This window comes from Chenopodium quinoa, unplaced genomic scaffold, assembly GCF_001683475.1.
Source record: "Chenopodium quinoa cultivar QQ74 unplaced genomic scaffold, ASM168347v1, whole genome shotgun sequence".
Classification (NCBI taxonomy): Eukaryota; Viridiplantae; Streptophyta; class Magnoliopsida; order Caryophyllales; family Amaranthaceae; genus Chenopodium; species Chenopodium quinoa.
Window position 1 is genome coordinate 2,300,708 of NW_018742329.1, and position 20,460 is coordinate 2,321,167.

The 20,460-nt window shown below is 37.5% G+C and overlaps 1 protein-coding gene across 1 annotated transcript; it reads right to left on the reverse strand.

Annotated features, from left to right (window-relative positions):
• Positions 1-5,748: 5,748 nt before the first annotated feature.
• LOC110690027 (CTD small phosphatase-like protein 2) lies at positions 5,749-18,996 on the reverse strand. Its single transcript, XM_021866853.1, has 7 exons — positions 18,884-18,996; positions 17,155-17,407; positions 14,843-14,970; positions 12,208-12,310; positions 11,090-11,620; positions 10,258-10,595; positions 5,749-9,785 (listed from the first exon to the last, which is right to left on the reverse strand). The coding sequence occupies exons 2-7, from the start codon at positions 17,315-17,317 to the stop codon at positions 9,627-9,629; spliced, it is 1,422 nt and encodes a 473-aa protein (XP_021722545.1). The 5' UTR covers positions 17,318-17,407; positions 18,884-18,996; the 3' UTR covers positions 5,749-9,626.
• Positions 18,997-20,460: the final 1,464 nt, after the last annotated feature.

The following is a 20,460-nucleotide window of genomic DNA, read 5'->3' on the forward strand; positions in this document are numbered from 1 at the left end:
AGATAGCCAACTTTGGTGCCTAACTTGAATTGAAAAAAATTTCTATTCCTTCCAACCTTTTCAAGTTTACATGAGGAATGTCATAATCATTCTTGCCCTTTGTTCAATGTCTTAGGTTCAAGTTCATATAAAGCCTCATTAACATTTCATCCAAATCTTCAAACATTTTCTTATGCCTTAATGACTGTATACTCTTGAAAAATTCAAGAACTAATATGCATATTAAGATTAGACTATTTGGTGACTGTTATAATATGATGAAATTCATCTTGTATAATGTGTCTTTATGTTGTCTTGTTAATGAAAGTTATTTTAGGGTCAATACTAGGCCATTTATCATTGATTTCTGGAATAATTTAATGAATTAATGTCTCCACTTGCCACCTCCTTATTCACTTATTCAAAGTTCTTGGTGTCCTTTTCTTGTGATCCTTTGAATTCGTGAAACGCTAAACATCGCCCACAAATTACCACATGAAGCCCACAAATATGTTATGATTTTACCATTATGCCCTTTTGCTAAAATTGAGATAATCTCGGTGTAAAAAATGTGGAGCCGTATTGGCTCGTCGGGGGAGACCGGATGGCAGGCCGGAGATGCGGGGGACGCCGGAGATACGTCGTCGTCGACGGAAAACGAGGTAAGTGACCGCTAAAATTCACGGTTTACCGTCGTAGTGGCTACGGCGCCTAGGATGGTCGCCCAAACCGTAGCCTGGACGTCCAAGCCGGACGCCAGAACCACCAGAGTGGCGTCCAGGCTAGACGCCCAGACCACCTGAGTGGCGTCCAGCCCAGACGCCCAGACCACCAGACTGGCGTCCTGGGCAGACGCCACTCCACTGGGTGAGGCGGCCCTGCCAGGCGCCAGTCCACTGGCTGTGGCAGCCCTGGCAGACGCCACCTTTAATAATTAATTTTTTTTTTCTTTTTTGATTTTGTTGTTGTTTTTTATTTAATTTTTTTGTAAAAAAAAATCGAAAATGATTTTTTAAAAAAATTCGAAATGGGTTTTTTGTAAATTAAATTTGAAAATTTGAAATAGGTTTTTTTAAAATTAAATTTGAAAATTCGAAATGGTATATTTTGAAATTTAGTTTGAAATTCGAATTGGCTTTTTATAAAAATTAAGTTTGATTTATATAATTATGTTTTTTTTTGTGTTAATTCTGTGGAAATATAGAAATTAAATGTATTATCCGTTAAATGTATTTATTGTAATATATAATTGATGCAGGAATATGGTGGAGACGGAAATGATTACAGTGGGATATTTGGACATGATGGTCCATTCGAAGAAGCTCAACATGCGATTGATTGGGAAAAACAGGTTGCAATTGCAGCTGGATTTTGCTTGGTAGTAGCAACTCATAAATCTCAACAGGATGGTAGAATGGATCGCATTTTGAGATGTGACCGTTATCGCAAAAGAGAAGAAAGAGATTTTCGTACAGCCACTCGGTTTGACACAAAGCGGAAAGGTTGTGGGTGTGAGTTCAGAGTAAAGGTTCGACAACTACGGAGTCGTGACGGTTGGGAAGTGATAGGTTACTCTAAATGGGGGTATCACAACCATGAGATGATAGTATATGAAGAGGGTCATCGACAACTGAGCGGCTTAAGTCCTGCTGCGAAACTAGTTGTGAAAATTATGAGTGATGCTCAAGTCAAGCCTGCTAAAATATTAGCATCTGTGTTAGAGAAATTTCCAGAAGACCATCCAAACCGAAGACACATCTACAACGTCAGACAGCAACTCAGGTTTGAACGGTCAGAGGGAAGGAACCCTATACAGCAGCTGCTACACCAGGCACAATCACGTGGTTACCTGTTCTGGTTTGATTCTGATGAAGATACAGCGGAGGTGACTCATCTTTTCCTTGTGCATCCTGATTGTGCTGATATGATCAAGTCTTGGCCATTTGTGATTTTGATCGACTCAACGTACAAGACAAACAAGTACAAGTTCCCTCTGGTTGAGATGGTTGGGATGGCTCCAACGAACCAGAACTTTCTGATTGGTCATGCAATCATCAGGGATGAGACGGCTCCAAGTTATTATTGGGTGTTGGAGAAGCTGAGAAACTACATCGGGCCTAATGTTCATCCAGCAGCCATCGTCAGCGACTGTGAGGGAGGTCTCTTTGCCCCCATAGCAGAGCTGTTTCCCGAATCGAACCACTTATTGTGCACATGGCACATCAACAACTGCGTGAAAGTGAAAGCCTACAACCTTTTCAGGAAGAATTTGGAAATGGCAGAGAGATTGGTGAATGGTAAGTGGCGGAAGATCCTACAGGCTACCACAGAGGAAGCGTATGAGCGAGCATTGGCTAACTTCAGGGATTCGTACCAGTGGTGTCCGGCACTGGTGGACTATGTGATGCATCAATGGGTCCCTCATAGGGAAAAGTTTGTCAAATATTGGACAAACCAGGTACTTCATTTTGGGAACACTACAACATGTAGAGTTGAGAGCGCTCATAGAGCTACCAAGGACTGGATTGATTCATCGACCGCTGCTTTGGATACACTGTTCGCTAGACTGAACAAGTCAATTGAAACTCAGAAGAACGACATCAGGAACTCTCTAGAGGACTCCAGACGACGACATGGTACGATGTATAGCCATTTTATATTTAAGATTCTCCATGGTCGTGTGTCGCACTACTACTTGGGGTTGATTCTCACTGAGCTGAACAGGGTGAGGGACTTGGCTGACGAAGTGTATACTCGGTGTGGGTGTACTATTTCAGTAACTCATGGATTACCTTGCGCATGCACCATTCATCGCGTTATTACAGAAGAAAGGGCGTCGTTACATGATATCCGGCCATTCCACGACGTACTCCCTCGACGATGCAGGTCGGACCGCCTTCATCGGGCACGCCGGGGGAGGAGGGACAACTTGGACAAATCCAAGTTGGCGAAGACATCGCTGGGGCATGTACGCTTCGACGATGTCACGATACTGAATGAGTCCCGTGTACAGGGTCCTGGGTACCCTAACACTAGGGTTCGGGCCGAAAGGCATCCAGTTCACCTGTACAATTACAACATATAAAATATAATAACATGAATATAATATGTGCAAATAATAAAATGTAGACTCTATAAATAAACGTTACCTCTAAGGGGGACAGCCTGTCCAGCAATAACCGTATCGATCGGAGGCGGTCAACGGACTTCTTCTCCGAGCGGGGACTCCACGCACAAGCACGCGGCATCCCCTCATCAATAGGAACTGGGTCACGATGTGGTCGCAATGCAGGAAAATACTCGTATATCCAAGTCTGCAATAGAGTCAGACACCCAGTGATACCTGCCGCGTCAGCCCGACTCGCAAATCCTAGTTAGCGATACAAATACGCCAACGTAGCCGATCCCCAGGAAAACTGGCCTACACTGTCGGGGTCACACGCCTCTACGATGTCGCGTGGCCTGAGCTTGTTTCCGCCGCTCTTATCCGGAAACAAGGTACATCCGAGGAGTAGAAAAACATAAGCACTCAGCTGTGCGTCGGGCGTCCTACGTGCACTCGGGTACAAACACCGCTGCAACACAGATGCGATCTTCACACCTCCGTGTTCCCAAACACCTAGCGCCTCGGTGTATAGTGCAGCCCTGTCCACCGCCAACAACTCCGCCAGCGAATCTGCCTGATCCGCATCAGCCACAGCACAAAGTCGTTTACCCTCAACACGAATCCCCAGAATGGCCTCGACGTCATGTAACATGATCGTCATCTCACCGAACGGAAGGTGAAAAGAGTTTGTATCCGGCTGCCATCGCTCAATGAAAGCCGTGATCAGCGTACTGTCAATCTTATCGTGCATGGTGGCAGGAACGTGCTTCACCCCAGTGCCCTCCAGTCGCTCGAACATCTCGCTCTCCGCCGGCCAGGCCTCAGCCCATGTACGCAAAAAACTACAAGTCTTTTCCCGGGTATGACATTTCAACAACCCCGTAACTGAAGGCCTCTCCTGGTCCTCCCAAATACGGGCAGCTATGTGTCCTAGAAAGCTAGGAATCACACTCCCGTCAACAGGCCCACCGGGCACCTCACTCCTAACAACCCAAGAATCATTACCCGCCCTCGACCGTTTCCTGCTTGCCCCAGAGACAGTGGACGCAGATGATGTGCCAGATCTACTAACAAATCTACCACCCCTACCCTTACGCACCTCCACCATATGCGTCTCGTACATGTCATCAACCCTCTGACTGAATGGACCGTAATCATCATACGGTCCACTGCCATCGTCCACATCCTCATCCTCATCTGCGCCCTCCTCCTGCTCCTCCTCCTGGTCACCCTCCTCAGCATCATCATCGTCATCGTCATCCTCATCCCGACGGTGGATCCGTTCTCTACGAACTGAGGCCGAAATACCACGGGATCTGACATGTCTATGCCCCGACCTCTCCACTGAATAACTTCTACTAAGAAGCTCTATATTCTTCCCCCCACCATGACGACCCTACACAAAATTTTAAAATATATAAACATACAAAAATTTATACGATAAATAATCATCATCGCAAATCAAATACACTAAAAACAAAGAAATAATAGTAAACAAAATATAAACGTAGAAAAAATACAACGTAATTGAAAAAATATATAAAAATAAACAACAAAATATAAAAACAATTCAAAATTATATTACAAAAAAAAAAAAAAAAAAAATTAAAAACAATTTTTTAGAAAAATTTAAAAAAAAGGGGGGGGGGCGCCCTGGCTGGACGCCCAGCCGGCGGTGGTGGCGCCAGATGCAGACGCCGCCACCAGTTGGCTGGCGTCTGGGCTGGACGCCACCGCCACGGTTGTGGCGTTTTGTCTAAGCGCCGCAACCGTGGCGGTGGCGTCCAGCCCAGGCGCCAGCCAACTGGTGGCGGCGTCTGCATCTGGCGCCACCACCGCCGGCTGGGCGTCCAGCCAGGGCGCCCCACCGCGTTCACGGCGGTTTTCCCCCTTTTTTTTTTTTTTTTTTTAAACAAAATATACCTTTCCACCTTGGGACATCCTTCCCTCCGCCGCCGCCGCCACTTCCTTGCCTTGCCGCCTCGACATTGCCGTTATTTTGAATTTTTTTTTTTTTAGAGAGGTTGAAAGAAGATGAGCAATGAGAGTGTGAGTGATGAGAGTGTGAGTGTTTTTTTTTTTTTTAAGGTCAAGGGCAATTTAGGGAAACCAAGTGAATTTTGTGGGCTTTATATAGTAATTTGTGGGCGATGTTTAACAAATCCCTTGAATTCCTATTTGGTTCTCGTGTGTACAAGAATGGAAAAATGACTTATTATCACATCATATATGCATTTCCCTCTTGAGTTAAAGTGTGACCTTGCTACCACTTCTATAAACATTGGGATGACTTTGTTGAATGTTACATGTATTGTCTTTTTTTAAATTTGCAAAACAGGCCCTTCGTGATTTTCTTGTTAATTAGATTCATGTCTCATCTAATTTTTTTTATTTTTTTATTTTTTTTATTTTTTCGGCTTGGTTAACTGATTGGAACAGGTATTTGGGCTTGATTACTGTAGTAATTGTTTGAGTGTCCTATTTGCAACTTTGTTAAGTTCGATACTTTATCCACAACTTTGGCCAACTTTAGGGCTTGTTGTTTTGAGTTTGCCAGATACCTAAAATGGCTAAATAAGAGTCGCTACAGAACCGAATAATATATTGTCTCACATGATCAACAATTCTCGACCACGCACATAATAAAAATGATAATAAAAATATGGAAAGAACCACCTGCGTATAAAATAACTAAGCCAAGCAAATTATACATTTGGCTAGAGCGTAAAAATACAGAAGAGAATTTAGATCAACTAACCAAGATGAGAAGCTTGTGAATAAGCCTTATGTCCACAAATCAAATTACAGAACTGAATAAACACACTGATATAACCATAATTTTAAAGAATTTCCCATCAGAAAAAAATTGTAGTAACTTCTATAATCTAAATTACAATATCCTGTTGGCCGCAGGAATTGCAGCCCAAAATTGGGCAATAGCAAAGACGAAAGGTTGTAAAGATTTTGTAGCATCTCAAGGTTTCTTTCTGGAATTGAGCAATATTAAATGTAAAACAAGACAAATAGAAGGGAAGCATAACAAAATGCTAACAACCATCTGCATTATGAGGATTCAGCAGAAATGACAGGAAATTTGAACTTGGCGTACCTAGTAAGGTAGTATTTGCATAAGCAGCCAATCCATTAACATCCCTATATAAACCTGCAATAAGGCATGCAAGCTAGTAAACTATGAAATTTAGGTTCTGTCAAATCTTTTTAACTTACAGATCAGTTGGCTTCTGCTACTAAGAACAGGCCTGTCTCTCATGAATCTTCATCAACAAAAGAAGACCAGTAAAAATGTCAGTCGAATCACGAGAAGTTGAGAACCTAAGATAAATTCATTAGACATGGGACTTTTTGGTATAACTGACCTAATATTGGTTCATATAACAGCATTCTAGTCATTAATACAGTCCATACACATTATAAAACACTCTACTCTACTCAGGAAAGCACTGCAATCAGTAGATATAACAATGATTTCCAGTAACTTTCAACTCTTCTTCAACAGCAAAAGGCTATTACCCTTAATCAGCAGATATTACCATGATAATCCCCTTTACATTATGTCATATAGCTCCATACCACTTACCAAAAAGCTTCTATAGTTGAATGGAGCATCAGGAAACATACCATTGCACAAGCAACTTATGTCCTTGACACGTAATCACCCAAATCCATAGCCTGCATCATGTATTGCTCTCTCTCTCTCTCTCTCTCTCTCTCTCTCTCTCTCTCTCTCCCCATAGCCTTCGTCATGTATTCTCTCTCTCTCCCTCCCTCCCTCTGAAGAGAATAATCAGGGCTGAACTACAAACAACAAGCTTTCATAAAACATCCAGTGAGCACTCCCTCAATGTGCATACATTAATTCTGTACTTTGACTGTGTAACTGTGTTAAACACTCGTAAATCCAACAGGGGTATGGAATTCCTCACCTGATAGGCTGATACCTAAATTATATTGTTCCACATTTTTACATAAAAACTATAAGAAAGGGTCTCGGAAATTCAATTTCTAAGGATCCATTCCTAGATAACCACATTCTATGACACGCCATATTATCCTAATATAGCATTATCCAGAAAAGTTCTCTCTAGAATTCTTCTTTCAGCCCTTTACTCTTCAACAGTATGTCCCAAGTTATATATCATCATGATAACAAAGACTACAACTCCAACCATCAAGGTCTACTGAGCAGGCCAAATTTACCTCATTGAACCTAGTGATCACAATCACAGCATTAAAAGAAACTTCTCAAGGAAATAGAAAGGCTTAGTAGCAAGCACAAAAAGTAAACCAGGAAAAATTGAGTAACATACAAGTCCGGAAGTTGATTTAAAAAAAAAAAGAATATAGAGAGTTAGAGACCAAACATCCATACTCTTAAGCTAGGAAAGCAAGCACAGGGTTGGTTAACTCACACTACAAGTTATAAATATTTAAGATAGCATCTCAAATGATTTCAATGTTGTACTTGCCAACTTTTGTTAGCCCAAGGCTGAAGTTGTAAACTCACCAGTGTACTAATATTACTATAACTGCACGGCCATTAGGCCTCTGATCCTACACATAGTAAAGACAATAGTACACATAAAGGAAGCATGCAGTCACCAGATCACATAGAAAAGAATGACCATAAATTATATACAGTGTAACAATAACAAGAAATCTTACATCAGTAGCAGGTACATCTTGTTTTTCTTGGAAAATCCAGAGCCTTTCAACAGCTGTGTGGTGCTGTACCAATCAAAATTCTTGCACACCTAAAAAAGAGGTGCTGACAAGGGATTTGTGGACAGAAACCTCAACTTGACATCTTTTATCTAATTATTCTCACGATGATACCCACCATTATTTCTCTAACATTAACACCCTAACAAAGAGTAAGCCACCACATATCAACACAACTACACAGGGCCTAATTGAGGACATAGTTTTGACAGACTTGGTTCAAGCAGTACTTTCATGGCATAAAGCATGGATTTGAGCAGTATAAAGAGCACAATCAAACAAGAGCAACATCTTAAGTCTCCGTAAGGGATTAGATTTGTAAACAAGAGCCACCTCCTGACTGTATAAGGAAACATATTGGTATAGGGACACCAAGCCTCTGACAATCACCGCTAGGAACTACTATTTGAAAGAATAACTTGAACCTCACCCATATACCATTGTCTGAGTAAGGAAGAGTTTTCATCCCCACCTTTTCCCACCAAAAAAAAATGGCCACTTTTAAGGCTTAAAAGGGCTACTTACATTAAGTAGTGTGACTCCTCTATGCACACAAGCTAGCAAGAAAGCTTGACTGCATGATTCTATCCTTACCCCGGGTAATTTTATCACCGTAATGCCATCATGATCATGTTTCAATAACTTATTTATACAAGAAGCTACTCTTAAGAATAAATTTGGTCACTTGTCATATCATAAATTCATAAAGGGGTTAACTTGTCAATGAATGATTTCTGCGCTAATATTAAGTCAATAAACAACATCCAAACTGGTGCTCTTATACAGTTGTATGTCAAAAGATCTATATTTACAGTTGCAGATTATCCTTGCTTATTGTGCCCCCCCCCCCCCCCCCCAATTCTCCAAAAAAAAGCACAAGACAAAAGTTAGCAAATAGAAAGATGGAAACTCAAAATTCAAAGGAACAACGTGATAAGCTAAATATAGTTTCCCCATCTTTATGCTTTCTCTATGTTCTTCCAAGATTTTTTAGCCTCCAATTTACTTTCATTATTTCATCTCCCTCTCTTCTTTTTTCCTTTTTCATTTTTTCTTTTTCAATATTTTTTTTTTTTTTTTTTTTTTTTTTTGGCAAGACTAATGTTGTGCTTTCTCTATGTTCTTCCATGTATCTTTAGCCTACATTTACTTTCATTTCTTCATCTCCCCCCTGCCCACTATTTTATTTATTTATTTTCTTCCAAGACTAGTGGACAATGGGAATGGGCTTGTACATAAACAAAACTGCATCCCAAAGGTTAGTGGAAGGAAGCTATGTTCAAATATATTTCCAAGCAAAAACCACTTCAATATATTGTGCTGCCTTATTATTGAAATTAAAACAAATACTATGTACATATGACTATTTGAGCCACTATTTCATAACTTTTCTGAATCAAAATGATATCCATGTTTGATTTAAATTCTATCATACCCAAAAAAATCATCTTTAGGCATGTCTATCAATGATTTTTAATGGTTCATAAAGGACTACAGAATACTTCCAAATTATTTACAAATTCAAGCAAAATAACAGCATCTTTATCTGTACAAGAACAAAATTAAAAAGAGTTCCTGGAACTACCATGGGAATCAATCATATAACACAGGTTGTTAGCCAGGAGAAGAAAGGAATGACAGACAGTAAACCTACCTCAAGCATAAACCTAATTACTTTATGAAAATTATAGCAAGAAAGATATAAGAATAGAGCATCTGACTGGTGCTTGCTTTTGCAAAAATGGTTGATGAAAGAGTTAATCAGCGATGAACTGAAATATAAAGAGAGAACAAGGGGTTTTTATTCCTTGTTACCGAATCTCTTTGCAATAAGAGGGCGCACATCATTGACGTCAGCCAAGGTCTCCAGGAAAGGAACTAATGACATAAGCTCGTTGTCTGATGGGTCATCAAACCAGCTCTTTATTGGAATTCCATTATTTACTTGTAACCTGAAAACCTGACAACAAAACAGAGGTAGTGTCAAAACAAAAACATTACTTGGTTACGGTCAAGCTACTTGACCAAGTTACTGGTTTCTCATTCTTCAGCATAAACCAATTTTAAATTTGCCCCAGTTTAGTCTTTCAAAAATACAAGTTGATGCCTTAACTTACTAAAGGTGAGAGGCTACTTCAAATCTAGGTCGTAAAGCTTGATAAACAGCACAGCCATTCAATACAATGGTTACCCCCCACCCACCCTTTTTTTTTCCCAAACAAAAATATAAATGAATAAAAGATAAAATAAAACTACAGTATGACTTCCAGATAAATTCCCAACATTCAGGATTTAAGCAATACAAATCTGATCTGGAATAAAAGACAAAATCAAGCAAAAACAGCAAAGATTAATGGAGAAATAAGGGGCAGGACAGCAGGATATGGTCTCACATAACAGAACTGATAGGAGAATTTGGTCCATAAAAATACCTGAGGAGAGTTATCTACAATCATAACCTTAGCAAGGTCAAGACCTAACACTGTCAAGTCTTTAGTATAGCTTCCTTCGGAGAAAATGCATGATTCCCGATAAACTCGACCAGAGATGAGCTTCCCATCAGGATCCAGTATATCCAAAAGTTGTTCTGCATATATACTTTGACTAGCAGTGAAAACAATAATTTCAAACATCTCTGCAACTTTCTTCAAGAAAGGCCGAAGTTGAGGCCTTTCTTTCACATACACAGTATGAGCTTTCATGTTGAAGAAAACTGTAAATGTAAAATCTGCATCCTCACAATGATCCAATGTACTATGGACAAGGGTTTCTGCAAAAATGGAAGTCATTGTTAACAATTTACTGAAGTGAATTTTAAAGTTTAGAAACAGTGTCATTTGAATCGAAATTACTCTAAGCAGGAGGGACGCGCTCGTTGGCACAAGAAGACATATGATTAATTCCACTGCGGCAGGGATCTGGGGAGGTCTACCTTACACTTATTAGTCATATATGTATACGTGTCAGGATTAACTACAAACATTAAAAAGTTTACATTCATTTATCTTGCAAAGCCAAAAAACGAAGTTCAGCTTAGATCCACGAGCAAACTATTTCCTTTACCAAGTCTACAGTTCATTTATTTTGCAAAGCCAGAAAACCAAATTCAGCTAAGCTCGAAAATCAAACAATTTCCGCACTCATTTCCATGATTATAGCCACTTCTAACTAATCAAAGATTTCAGAATATAACAGGAAAAATAAATTCATGTCCATGTATTATGAATTACAAGAATTTCACACATTGAAAACAAAGAAACTCACCATCTAAATCAAGAACCAAAGTAACGGGCTTTTTTTCCCGTGATTCTTTTGGCAAAATAGTTGGCCGAGTACTAGGTACAACCTCTGATAGGTCAGGCAAGTTTCTAATGAATGAATGAGGATCAAAATACTGTGCCTCGTCGGAATCATCACAAGATCTATGATCTGCTTCTTGTTCACCAGGACGAACCTGATGAATAGCTAACAAAAAGCTTGAATCATCAGAGTCCATTTTTGCTTCTTCAGATGTTCGTGAATGGAGAATTTCGCTCAATTCCGCAGAATCACTAAGTAAGGGCAAAGTCATGTGTCGTTCAGTACCATCAAAGAAGACATTAGAGTCTGCAACCTCATGTGCAGGAATTGTGAGCTTCTCAGCAATGTTATCACACATGAAACTCCCATCAAATGTTGAACCTGCAAGAATCATGTCTGAAATGTTGCAAGTTCGATAGTCAGATGAACTTCCACTATTACCATCACTTTCCTCTGCCACGCTAAATTGAAATGGATCTGAATCAATATTGACTCCTGTACAAAAGAACAGTAGACCTTGAGCATTCAACAACTATAGATTCTAGAGCAAAACATGACGAAGATCGTGCAGAGGTCACCTATCTAGATGACTAACTTCAATAACAAACTAACAAAATCTAATTCTTTGAGCCACAGACAAAAGCATAACTATGGTTGCACACAGACAAAAGCTTTTTTAAAAAAAATCCTAGCTACTCAGTTAGCCTTTATGCTTCACTGGTCATTCTCCTATCCAGTGAATGGGTTTAGCAAAAACAGTCCGATCATTGTTAGTACTATATTTTTTTAAAAAATAAAAATAAAAAATAAAAAATAAAAAATAAAAAATAAAAATAAAAATAAAAAAAGAAAACTTTTAAGTTATTTTTTTTTAAAAAAAAAAAAAAACCCTTTTCAGTGTTTTGTAAATTAGATCAGTAATTGAGTCATATTGCTACTACAACTGTCATATATAAAGAATTGATCAGATGAGTGGAAGTAAGGAGTGGAAAACAAATGGCAAAAGGGAATCACATTTCAGCAGCCAGCATCATACTAAAAAAAAAAAAAATCAGCAAAAACAGTAAGGAGTAAACTTTTACCTGCGTTATAGTAAGAATTAGGTATATCCCGAACATCGAATTGATAGAAAGTGGGCGAGAAAATTGTTCCAAAATTTGTGGAGCATGAGACTGGGGGTAATTCCTGCATTGAAAATCATATATTCATGAACATCTACAACAAGACCATATCAAAAGCAAGGACATCACATTTAAGGGAACCATGCTATTAGAATCACGTATACACAATACACTAGCATAGTAGCATATATTTAAAAAAAAAAAATTGGTTTCAAAAAACAAAGCATATATTAAAAATGATGGCCCAGATACGCTAAACGCATTAACGCACATTAGGAACAAATGAAAGTAACAAGGAGTAAAAAAAGGGTCAAACAAAGATTAACAAGGTTTAGCCTTGTAAATGTAAAATACATCACAATGTTGCTTTTTCAATCATATCGCAGTAATCTGGTTTAATAAGCATTCTGAATCACTGTTAGTACAATGGTTTCATCTAAGATATGGATATCAAACTGAAGTGTTAATCCAACAGTTCCTACATGTAGAATTATAAACCTAATGGTATGGAGATCAAATTACAAAATCTATTAACCAAAAATGATTGTCTGGACATCAATACAGAAGAGATTTATGCCAAATCTTACAAGTTGTGAAAGAGGTTAATCAAAGTTAAAAGGCATACAAGTTACACCAAGTCACCAACATCCATTGGAAGTCAAACATACAAAAAATTTCAGCCACTTTAAGAAGCTATTTTCCAAGCATTGACCCACGATTTCCAAAAGATAAGGGCAATTAGGAATTTAATCATTGCACCAGCCACCAGGGCAGAATCTACATTTTTTAAAGTACATCTATATGATTAGAGTATAATTCTACCCCACATGTATGGTAAAGTATCTCTTGCATAAATTTCCATTCAACAAGATCCACAAATTTAATCGACATCAACCACAGTTCTTTGATCTAAGCATGCTTCTCCCAGCTTAAAATTGAATTCAGCCTATAGATCATAGAAAGTAATTAATGAATCTATGCGATAGACTCAATGGGGCTGCCACCCAAGTGAAATGGGATGCAGAGAACAGCAAGGCACTATTGGACAAAACTCATCAATGAAACACTAAGAGGAAAAGCCTGCTGGTTTTATACTCTGTAGAATAGTGACAAAGTTATTTAACATTAGACCATCTCCAATGGTGAGACTCGTTGGAGTTCTTCTAGGAGAGAGAGAATATTTTTTGTAAAGGATACCAATAAGTTGGTATCTAAACTTGGATACTCAAAAAGAAAGTTGCTAAGTTTAGATACTCAAAAAAAGTGGGCCCTTATCAGTTGTATATTGGTTTATTTATCTATTTAACTTTTAACGTTTTTGTAAAAACTTAAAATTGTTTATTTAATTGGATGTAGTGGGCCATATTAGAAAATGACATTAATATACTTAAGAGTCTCACCATTGGAAAATTATACATCACATGAGTTGCTAAATTGAGAAGTGAGTTGGACATCACCACTGGGTGTGAAAAACAACTCATTTTATATTTTTATACTCAAAGTTGAGTCTCACCATTGAAGATGTCTTGTTTCTAGTGTAGCTTGCTTGATTATATAAGGAGTAGTAGTAGTAAGGCAGTAGAGGGTATGAGATTTGTAATGTGGAATGAGAGAGAATGGTAACCTCAAGTTTTTAAGAGAGGGTGATAACCTAAAGTTATCAAGAGTAATACCCTCAAGCTATTAACTTTATCATTTTGCAACTTGTTTTGCCATTATCAATCAAATTTCCAAGCTATCATCTTATAATTTCCTCTTATTCATTAAAATATACCAACCAGAAAATCAGTCTATAACAATCTACCAAGGTCACAAAGAAAGCTATACAGGTTTTCTGATATAGCAAAGCTTGGTACCACATTTTCATATTCTTATTGACATTGTTTAGCTGAATAGAGCCGAAATTGAAACAAACAAATAGAAAACCTCTACTCACAAACCAAGCTCAAATACTCCATGCCCAATTAGTGTAAGCGGCATTTATATATTTCAGCATCTATATCAATGCTAACACTTAATTCAGGGACGGATCCAGTATGGGTTCAGCTGAACCCATACTAGGAGAAAAAATCTCAAATAACTAAAAGAAAATAATTGAAACAGTTATAAGGAAATGCGTGCATAAATGATGTGATTACAAAGAAATGGATTAGTGGTCGAAAAGCTCAGCGCAAATTGCTTTGCTAAACTCTCCCCTTGGTCGTGCGTTCAAGCCATCTGCCCCAGCAATTGTACTTATTTTCCTAGTAATTTTTTTAATTTTTTTTTTTGAAATTTTCACCCTTATCTTGTTGATATCCTAAGTTACCCTGACCTCTATTTCACAAGAACTAATACTGCTTAATGTCTTAATGAACATTCTAAATTACCTTAAAAAATTTCATTTTTTGTTATTGCAAATGCATCAACTGCAAACCCAAATTATTTGGTTGTAATAGGGATTTTGGACCAAAATATTTAGATTTTATTGTATATCAAGACTTAAATATATTTAAATATTTCAAGGTTAGACAAAATTTTCCTGGATCCACCACTGACTTAATTGCACTATTTCAAGAATAGATCAGATTAGTATATTAGATTTATTATGACTTACCATTCCCTCAGTTACTGCAGAATCACTGAAAGAGGTAGCTAACTGTTTGAAGATGTCTTCACAGCTTTGCCATTCATCAGTGTTGGTAGCTCCAGTGTCTTGATTATTTGATTCACTGCTTGGAGGCACTGTACAAATAAAACATAGATGACCATGTGACCCCGAATATTTTGGAATACATTTCAAAATTAAGGGTGGTTCTAGGAGAACAGAAGCTGATAGATACGTTATCCGTCTTCCTAAAATATGAAGTAATTTCTAAAAATAGTTTTAAAGACAGATAAACAAGCCACTAAAATATAGCAAATAGATACCAATATCATATATAAGCTCGGAGTTGGATGGCAAGTTTCAACAATTGCACATATTACTATTTATCACTATTTCACTTGCCATCACAAAATCATTAGCTAGACTTCTAATGGAAGAATTGAAAACATATTGATGTATAAAAGTTCCTACTTAATCAAAAGTTTAATATTTTCAATATATTATGTAAAACTTAGAGACTAAAATGTCATTTCATATGAATGTTTATACTTCTGTAATTTATTAAATAGCAACCACAGAAACTGCACATTTTCTAGGGTAGAAGAGAGAAAGAGTGCAAAGGGCATTTGGCTGACATAATCAACAAGAGCAATTAACAATCCACATGACATAGTATTACAAGCAATACCTTCTCCTAAACAGACCTCCCATCCAGCAGACTACCCTCTTTAAGCCTCAACCACCACCAACAAGGACTCCCTACACAATTTGTACCCACCACCCACCACAAGCAGCCCAGCGCCCCAGCCTTAATTATCTCGTCCACCTAAACTGGCCTCAACCCAACAAGCCAAACCCCACCTCCCACCCCTATCATTGTTGTTAACTCAACCGAACAGCTCCCCGAAGTTAAATCGACAAAAGAAAGAAGATCAAAAGAGTCAGGGTCTGTAATTGGTTAAACATTTCCCATAATTAGCCGCATTCATCCTTCTTGTTTCACAAGTCAACAGAATTTGCAAAATAACTACCTAGATCTGCTCCCATCCTCCCTCTCTTTGTCTTCCTTTGTGGAGATCAATGTCGAAGAAAGTTAGGTCATATCAACTTAAATACACTCTCACTATGAGTCCATGACTTGTCAGAGATGTATCTCTTTCTTCAACTTGGTAATTGTCATTGGTGTACCACCAGTGAAAGGGTTGCAGAGAAAATAAGATGGAGGTCAAATTTCAAATCTCATGTTAGGGCTTAGGAGGCTACACCATCAATGGACGGGAAGGCTGAGACTGGAGAAAAGGTTAATATGCAGGGGGGAGGGTGAGAGGGAAGGATAAGGAGAGAGGGTAATTATGAGGAAAGAGGGCAATTAAATGTTCAGCTAAGGCTAATACTAGTATTTGGTCATACTGATTACAAAAAAATATCCAATTTAAAAGAAACATTGGAATTGAGGAAGTATAAAGAATTTAATACATACAAATCCTAATAAGAGGACTCTCTAGCTATAATTATAGTTGAATTCAAGTGAAAATGTAGCCAAGGAAAGGAAGCCTCTTCAAAAGAATTATGGTAATGTACATATCTTGATGCTATCATGAAAACTTTGTCCATGACCACAAATGAGAGACATAAGAAAGTCAGCAAAATTATAATAGCCAAGAGAAAACCTCTCTCCTAGTCATTGTGTAAACATATCAGAGTTTAACAACAAATAATTTATTCAGCTCAAAGGGCATAATGTGCCTTATTGTGCCACGCATCATATATGGGTCACAAGCTAAGATTTCAATGTGGAAAGCTAAAGTTCCCTACATGAGCTGCACAAATATATATTTTCTTGAGGTGTCAAACAGAGATGCCATGTCAGTTAAGTATCTCATCAAGACTATGATAGGCACACCAGTTTAAACTTTCAAACAATATAATATATAACTCCCATCCTAAAGTCATTGCTTCACTCCTTAAGGACAGAATACCAATCAACAGCAGTAACTGCTTCATCATACTTCAACTTATTCTCCTTCAAATTCCCATCTTAATAAAAGAATAACTCCTACAAACCTCAAAATTTCATTCAGTTGAATTATTTTGTGGCTTTCATCAATCATGCTGCAATGGTAAACCAGCTCTAGGGGATATGTCTTCAAACAAGAATGATATAAGGTTAAATCAAACTAAAAAAAAAGGTAATAAGTATGACACTTTCTGCCAAAGTTTACAATTATATATGGGTTGGCCTTGGAGCATTTCGATGAATTTCTTATTACTTGCTCATTAAAAAGAATATGTCTACACAATCGGACTCAAAGAACGCTTACCTTCATGGCAGCTCTGACAACAAGTGTCAGCATCATCTGCCATCTGAGAAGTCTTGACATGAGACCTTTTGGATATTGTACTTGACTTTTGACAAACACGTAGACAGTTTTTCTCTTTCACACAACACACACTTGACTTCATCTTCATCCTTAGTGATGGCATTTGCTCTATGCTTGAAAAGTTGACAATCTTTACCCAGAAACATCAAAGGGGACGATGCACCCCAGAATAGATTCAACTAGCAGCAACAAGCTGCAAAGAGACCATTAATGGAAGTATAAGCAACTAAGGATACAAGTCAATAGTAGAGAGTCTAAGTTGATAGGAGAGATAATGGAGTTCAAGGGGATGTTACAACATGTTACAGAATCTGAATAATGTAGGCAGCTCCTTTTTCTTAGTTCACTGAGCAAGCTTAAAGCTTCAAATTTGAACCAATTCAAGAGTTCAAGACAGTAACATGAGCATAAGAACTCAACCTTTTGACTTTTAAAGAGTAGCTAATCATCAACTTAAGGTTCACGAGCAAGGGAAAAGAAGCAACAAAAACTGCTAAGAAAGTTAGAAGACTACAGCTCACGGACACAGAGTAAAGACATGCAGGGTATGTAGAGAGGAGAAAGCAGAATAGACAGAGTACAGCTGTGCAGAGTGACCAAGTATGTTAAAAACAAAAAAATAGATGTCTCCCAACTTGATGCCTGCATGGAAGAACAGTTACTAATTTACGTACACCCAAATGCAGTAATCTACATGCAATGCGCTAAGCATTTGCACGGGATCATAACTTTCAGATGCTTAAAATGAGCTAGTGTTTACACCTATTTCAGCAAAGTTACTTAACTCAAACTACATTCCATAGTATATATTCATACAAATGAGTCTATGAACTACACATATACAAACTCCTCAGCTCATACTAGCCCACCAAATTCATATATCTACTAGCCCACCAAAAATCAATTTCTTGGACAGAAAAGGAAAGATGAGTAGAAGGACAACTCGAGTTACTCCAAGTAATCCTAAATCAGATTGAGAATAATAATTGAGGCAATAATACAAGCCACAAACATAAAGAAGGCACCTAAACCACACACTTTAACCCTCACACAACCAGAAAAGAACAACAAAAATATTCTTTAAAAAGCATAAGAATTCAGATCAAAAACTTAAAGTCAAGATTAAACAGTGCTCGAGTAAAAATCAAGGTAACCCAATTGCAAATTCGAAAGAAATTAAACAAGTAGCAAAATCAAACTAAACTTCTCTTTCTTAACAAACGATATAATATCCGATAGACGAAGACTAAAACCCCACCAACTTAAATTACTATCAAATTAACTAATTGAATATAAATAGATTCTTAAAAATTACTTGAAACACCAAAATCAACAAGAAAACCCAAAATTAACATCCGAACTAAACCCATAAAAAAAATAAAAAATAAAAATACAAGAATTCAATATACTTCAGCTAATTAATTCATCAAAATACTAACAAGTAACAGCATCATAAAAAAAATAAAAATTTACGAGCTAAAACAATATTTAAATTCAGCAAAAAAAATAAAGCAAAATTACAAGTCAACCAAAGAACAGAATTAAATCAAACATCAAAATTACAAAAACAGACAGTTTAACTAATGATTAAAGAAATTAATCAGGTAATAATTAAAATAAAATAATAATTTAATTGATGATTAAGTATAAATAATCAAGTAATAATTACCTGAAGGTAGAAATTGTTCTTGAGTTTCTCTCTCTAGAAAGTTTAGTTTCTCTCTCTAGAAAAAAGGAAGGAAGAGTGAGAGAAAAGGAGACTTGAAGGGATTAACTTCTTCCGAAGTCAGGTGGTGAAGGTGGGCTGACTTTGATGGACGGTCAGGATTTAATCTTTTTGGTAACTCGGAATATCCTCTAGGATTTTGACGCGTGGAATGTTTTTTACAGGTTAGTGGTTGTTTGTTGACACGTGCTGTTTCACGGAATGAGAGGATGAGAGAGAAAATTATAAAACGCGGCTGAGGTTGAGTATCACGCGCTTACTCTCGCGCGCGGTTGGTGGTTGTTGCAGGTGGTTTGGCGACTAAAATTGTACTCCCTCCATCTCATACTTAGTTTCTGTTTTCTACTCTGTATTTTGGATTTGGAGAGCCAAAATATTATTCTTGTTTTTACTTTTGGATAATAAGTAAAGACCTTTACTTTTTTAACTTTTTTCATTGTAATTTTAACATTACCCTTGAATTTTGCTCATGTCTTATACTATTTTCCACTTTTTCTCTTTAATTTTTGTCTATAATTGTACTTTTCACTTTTATTAATATATACTTCATTCACTTTTTTCTCCTATTTCTTAAATACTTTGAAAAAAACACAAACATAAACTATATTGTGGGACAGAGGTTTCTCTTATTTCGTACTCAAATTAATTCATATTTTATATTAATTCGATTGAGAAGTACTCTGTATAGTTCAAATAAAAATAGTTTTGACAAGAGCTAATAAAGTAATGTCTTATATGGTAAACAAAATTAAGTTTAAAAAACATTCAATTCATGAATAGGGGTGTAAATGAACCAAGTCAATCAATAAACTTCTCATGTTCGGACTCGAATGAAGCTTGTTCATGTACGTTTATTTAATAAATGAGCCAAGCTTGAACAAATTTTGAAGCTTGTTTAATAAATGAGTTTGAACACGAACATAGATATGCTTGTTAAGATAAGTTCATGAACAACTCGTTTATTTATGTTCATGAACTACTCGCTTATTTATGTTCATGAATTATTGATTTATTTACAATTATTAATTTAGTTATTAAATTTATAATTAAGATTCAATTATTATGTTAATTTTGAAATTTTCGAATATCAAAAGTACAAAGCTCATTTGTTGGGGTAGCTCGATTATTATTATTATTAAGTTCTTTCATGAAAGGCTCGTTAAATAAACAAGTTGTTCACGAACCGTTTGTGAACATATAGTTGTTGAGGGAAAAAACACCTCGTATACGTGGACCAATCCCATGGTGACACGTGACCCAGTTATAGGGTGACACGTGTCACCACGGGAAGATGCCACACATTCAGCACAAGAGCACCCAAGGTTTTAGGCCAATCTCGTAGCGACACGTGGCCCAGTTAGAGGGTGATGCGTGTCGTCACGAGAAGATGCCACGTGTTTAGGGCATATGTCCCCTTTTAAATCAGCACGCCAAAGTGGCCTAACAACGTCAGGGCCCAAATCCCGAGAGAAATCAATGAAAGCCGCAAAGCGACGCCCCCAAAGTAACACGTGGCATTC

Coding starts and splice junctions, on each gene's coding strand:
- LOC110690027 (XM_021866853.1), bottom strand. CDS start 17,317: ATGCCATCACTAAGGATGAAGATGAAGTCAAGTGTGTGTTGTGTGAAA. Junction 14,971..17,154: donor TTGTCAGAGCTGCCATGAAG/GTAAGCGTTCTT, acceptor TTATTTGTACAG/TGCCTCCAAGCAGTGAATCA. Junction 9,786..10,257: donor TTGTAGATAACTCTCCTCAG/GTATTTTTATGG, acceptor TTTTGTTGTCAG/GTTTTCAGGTTACAAGTAAA.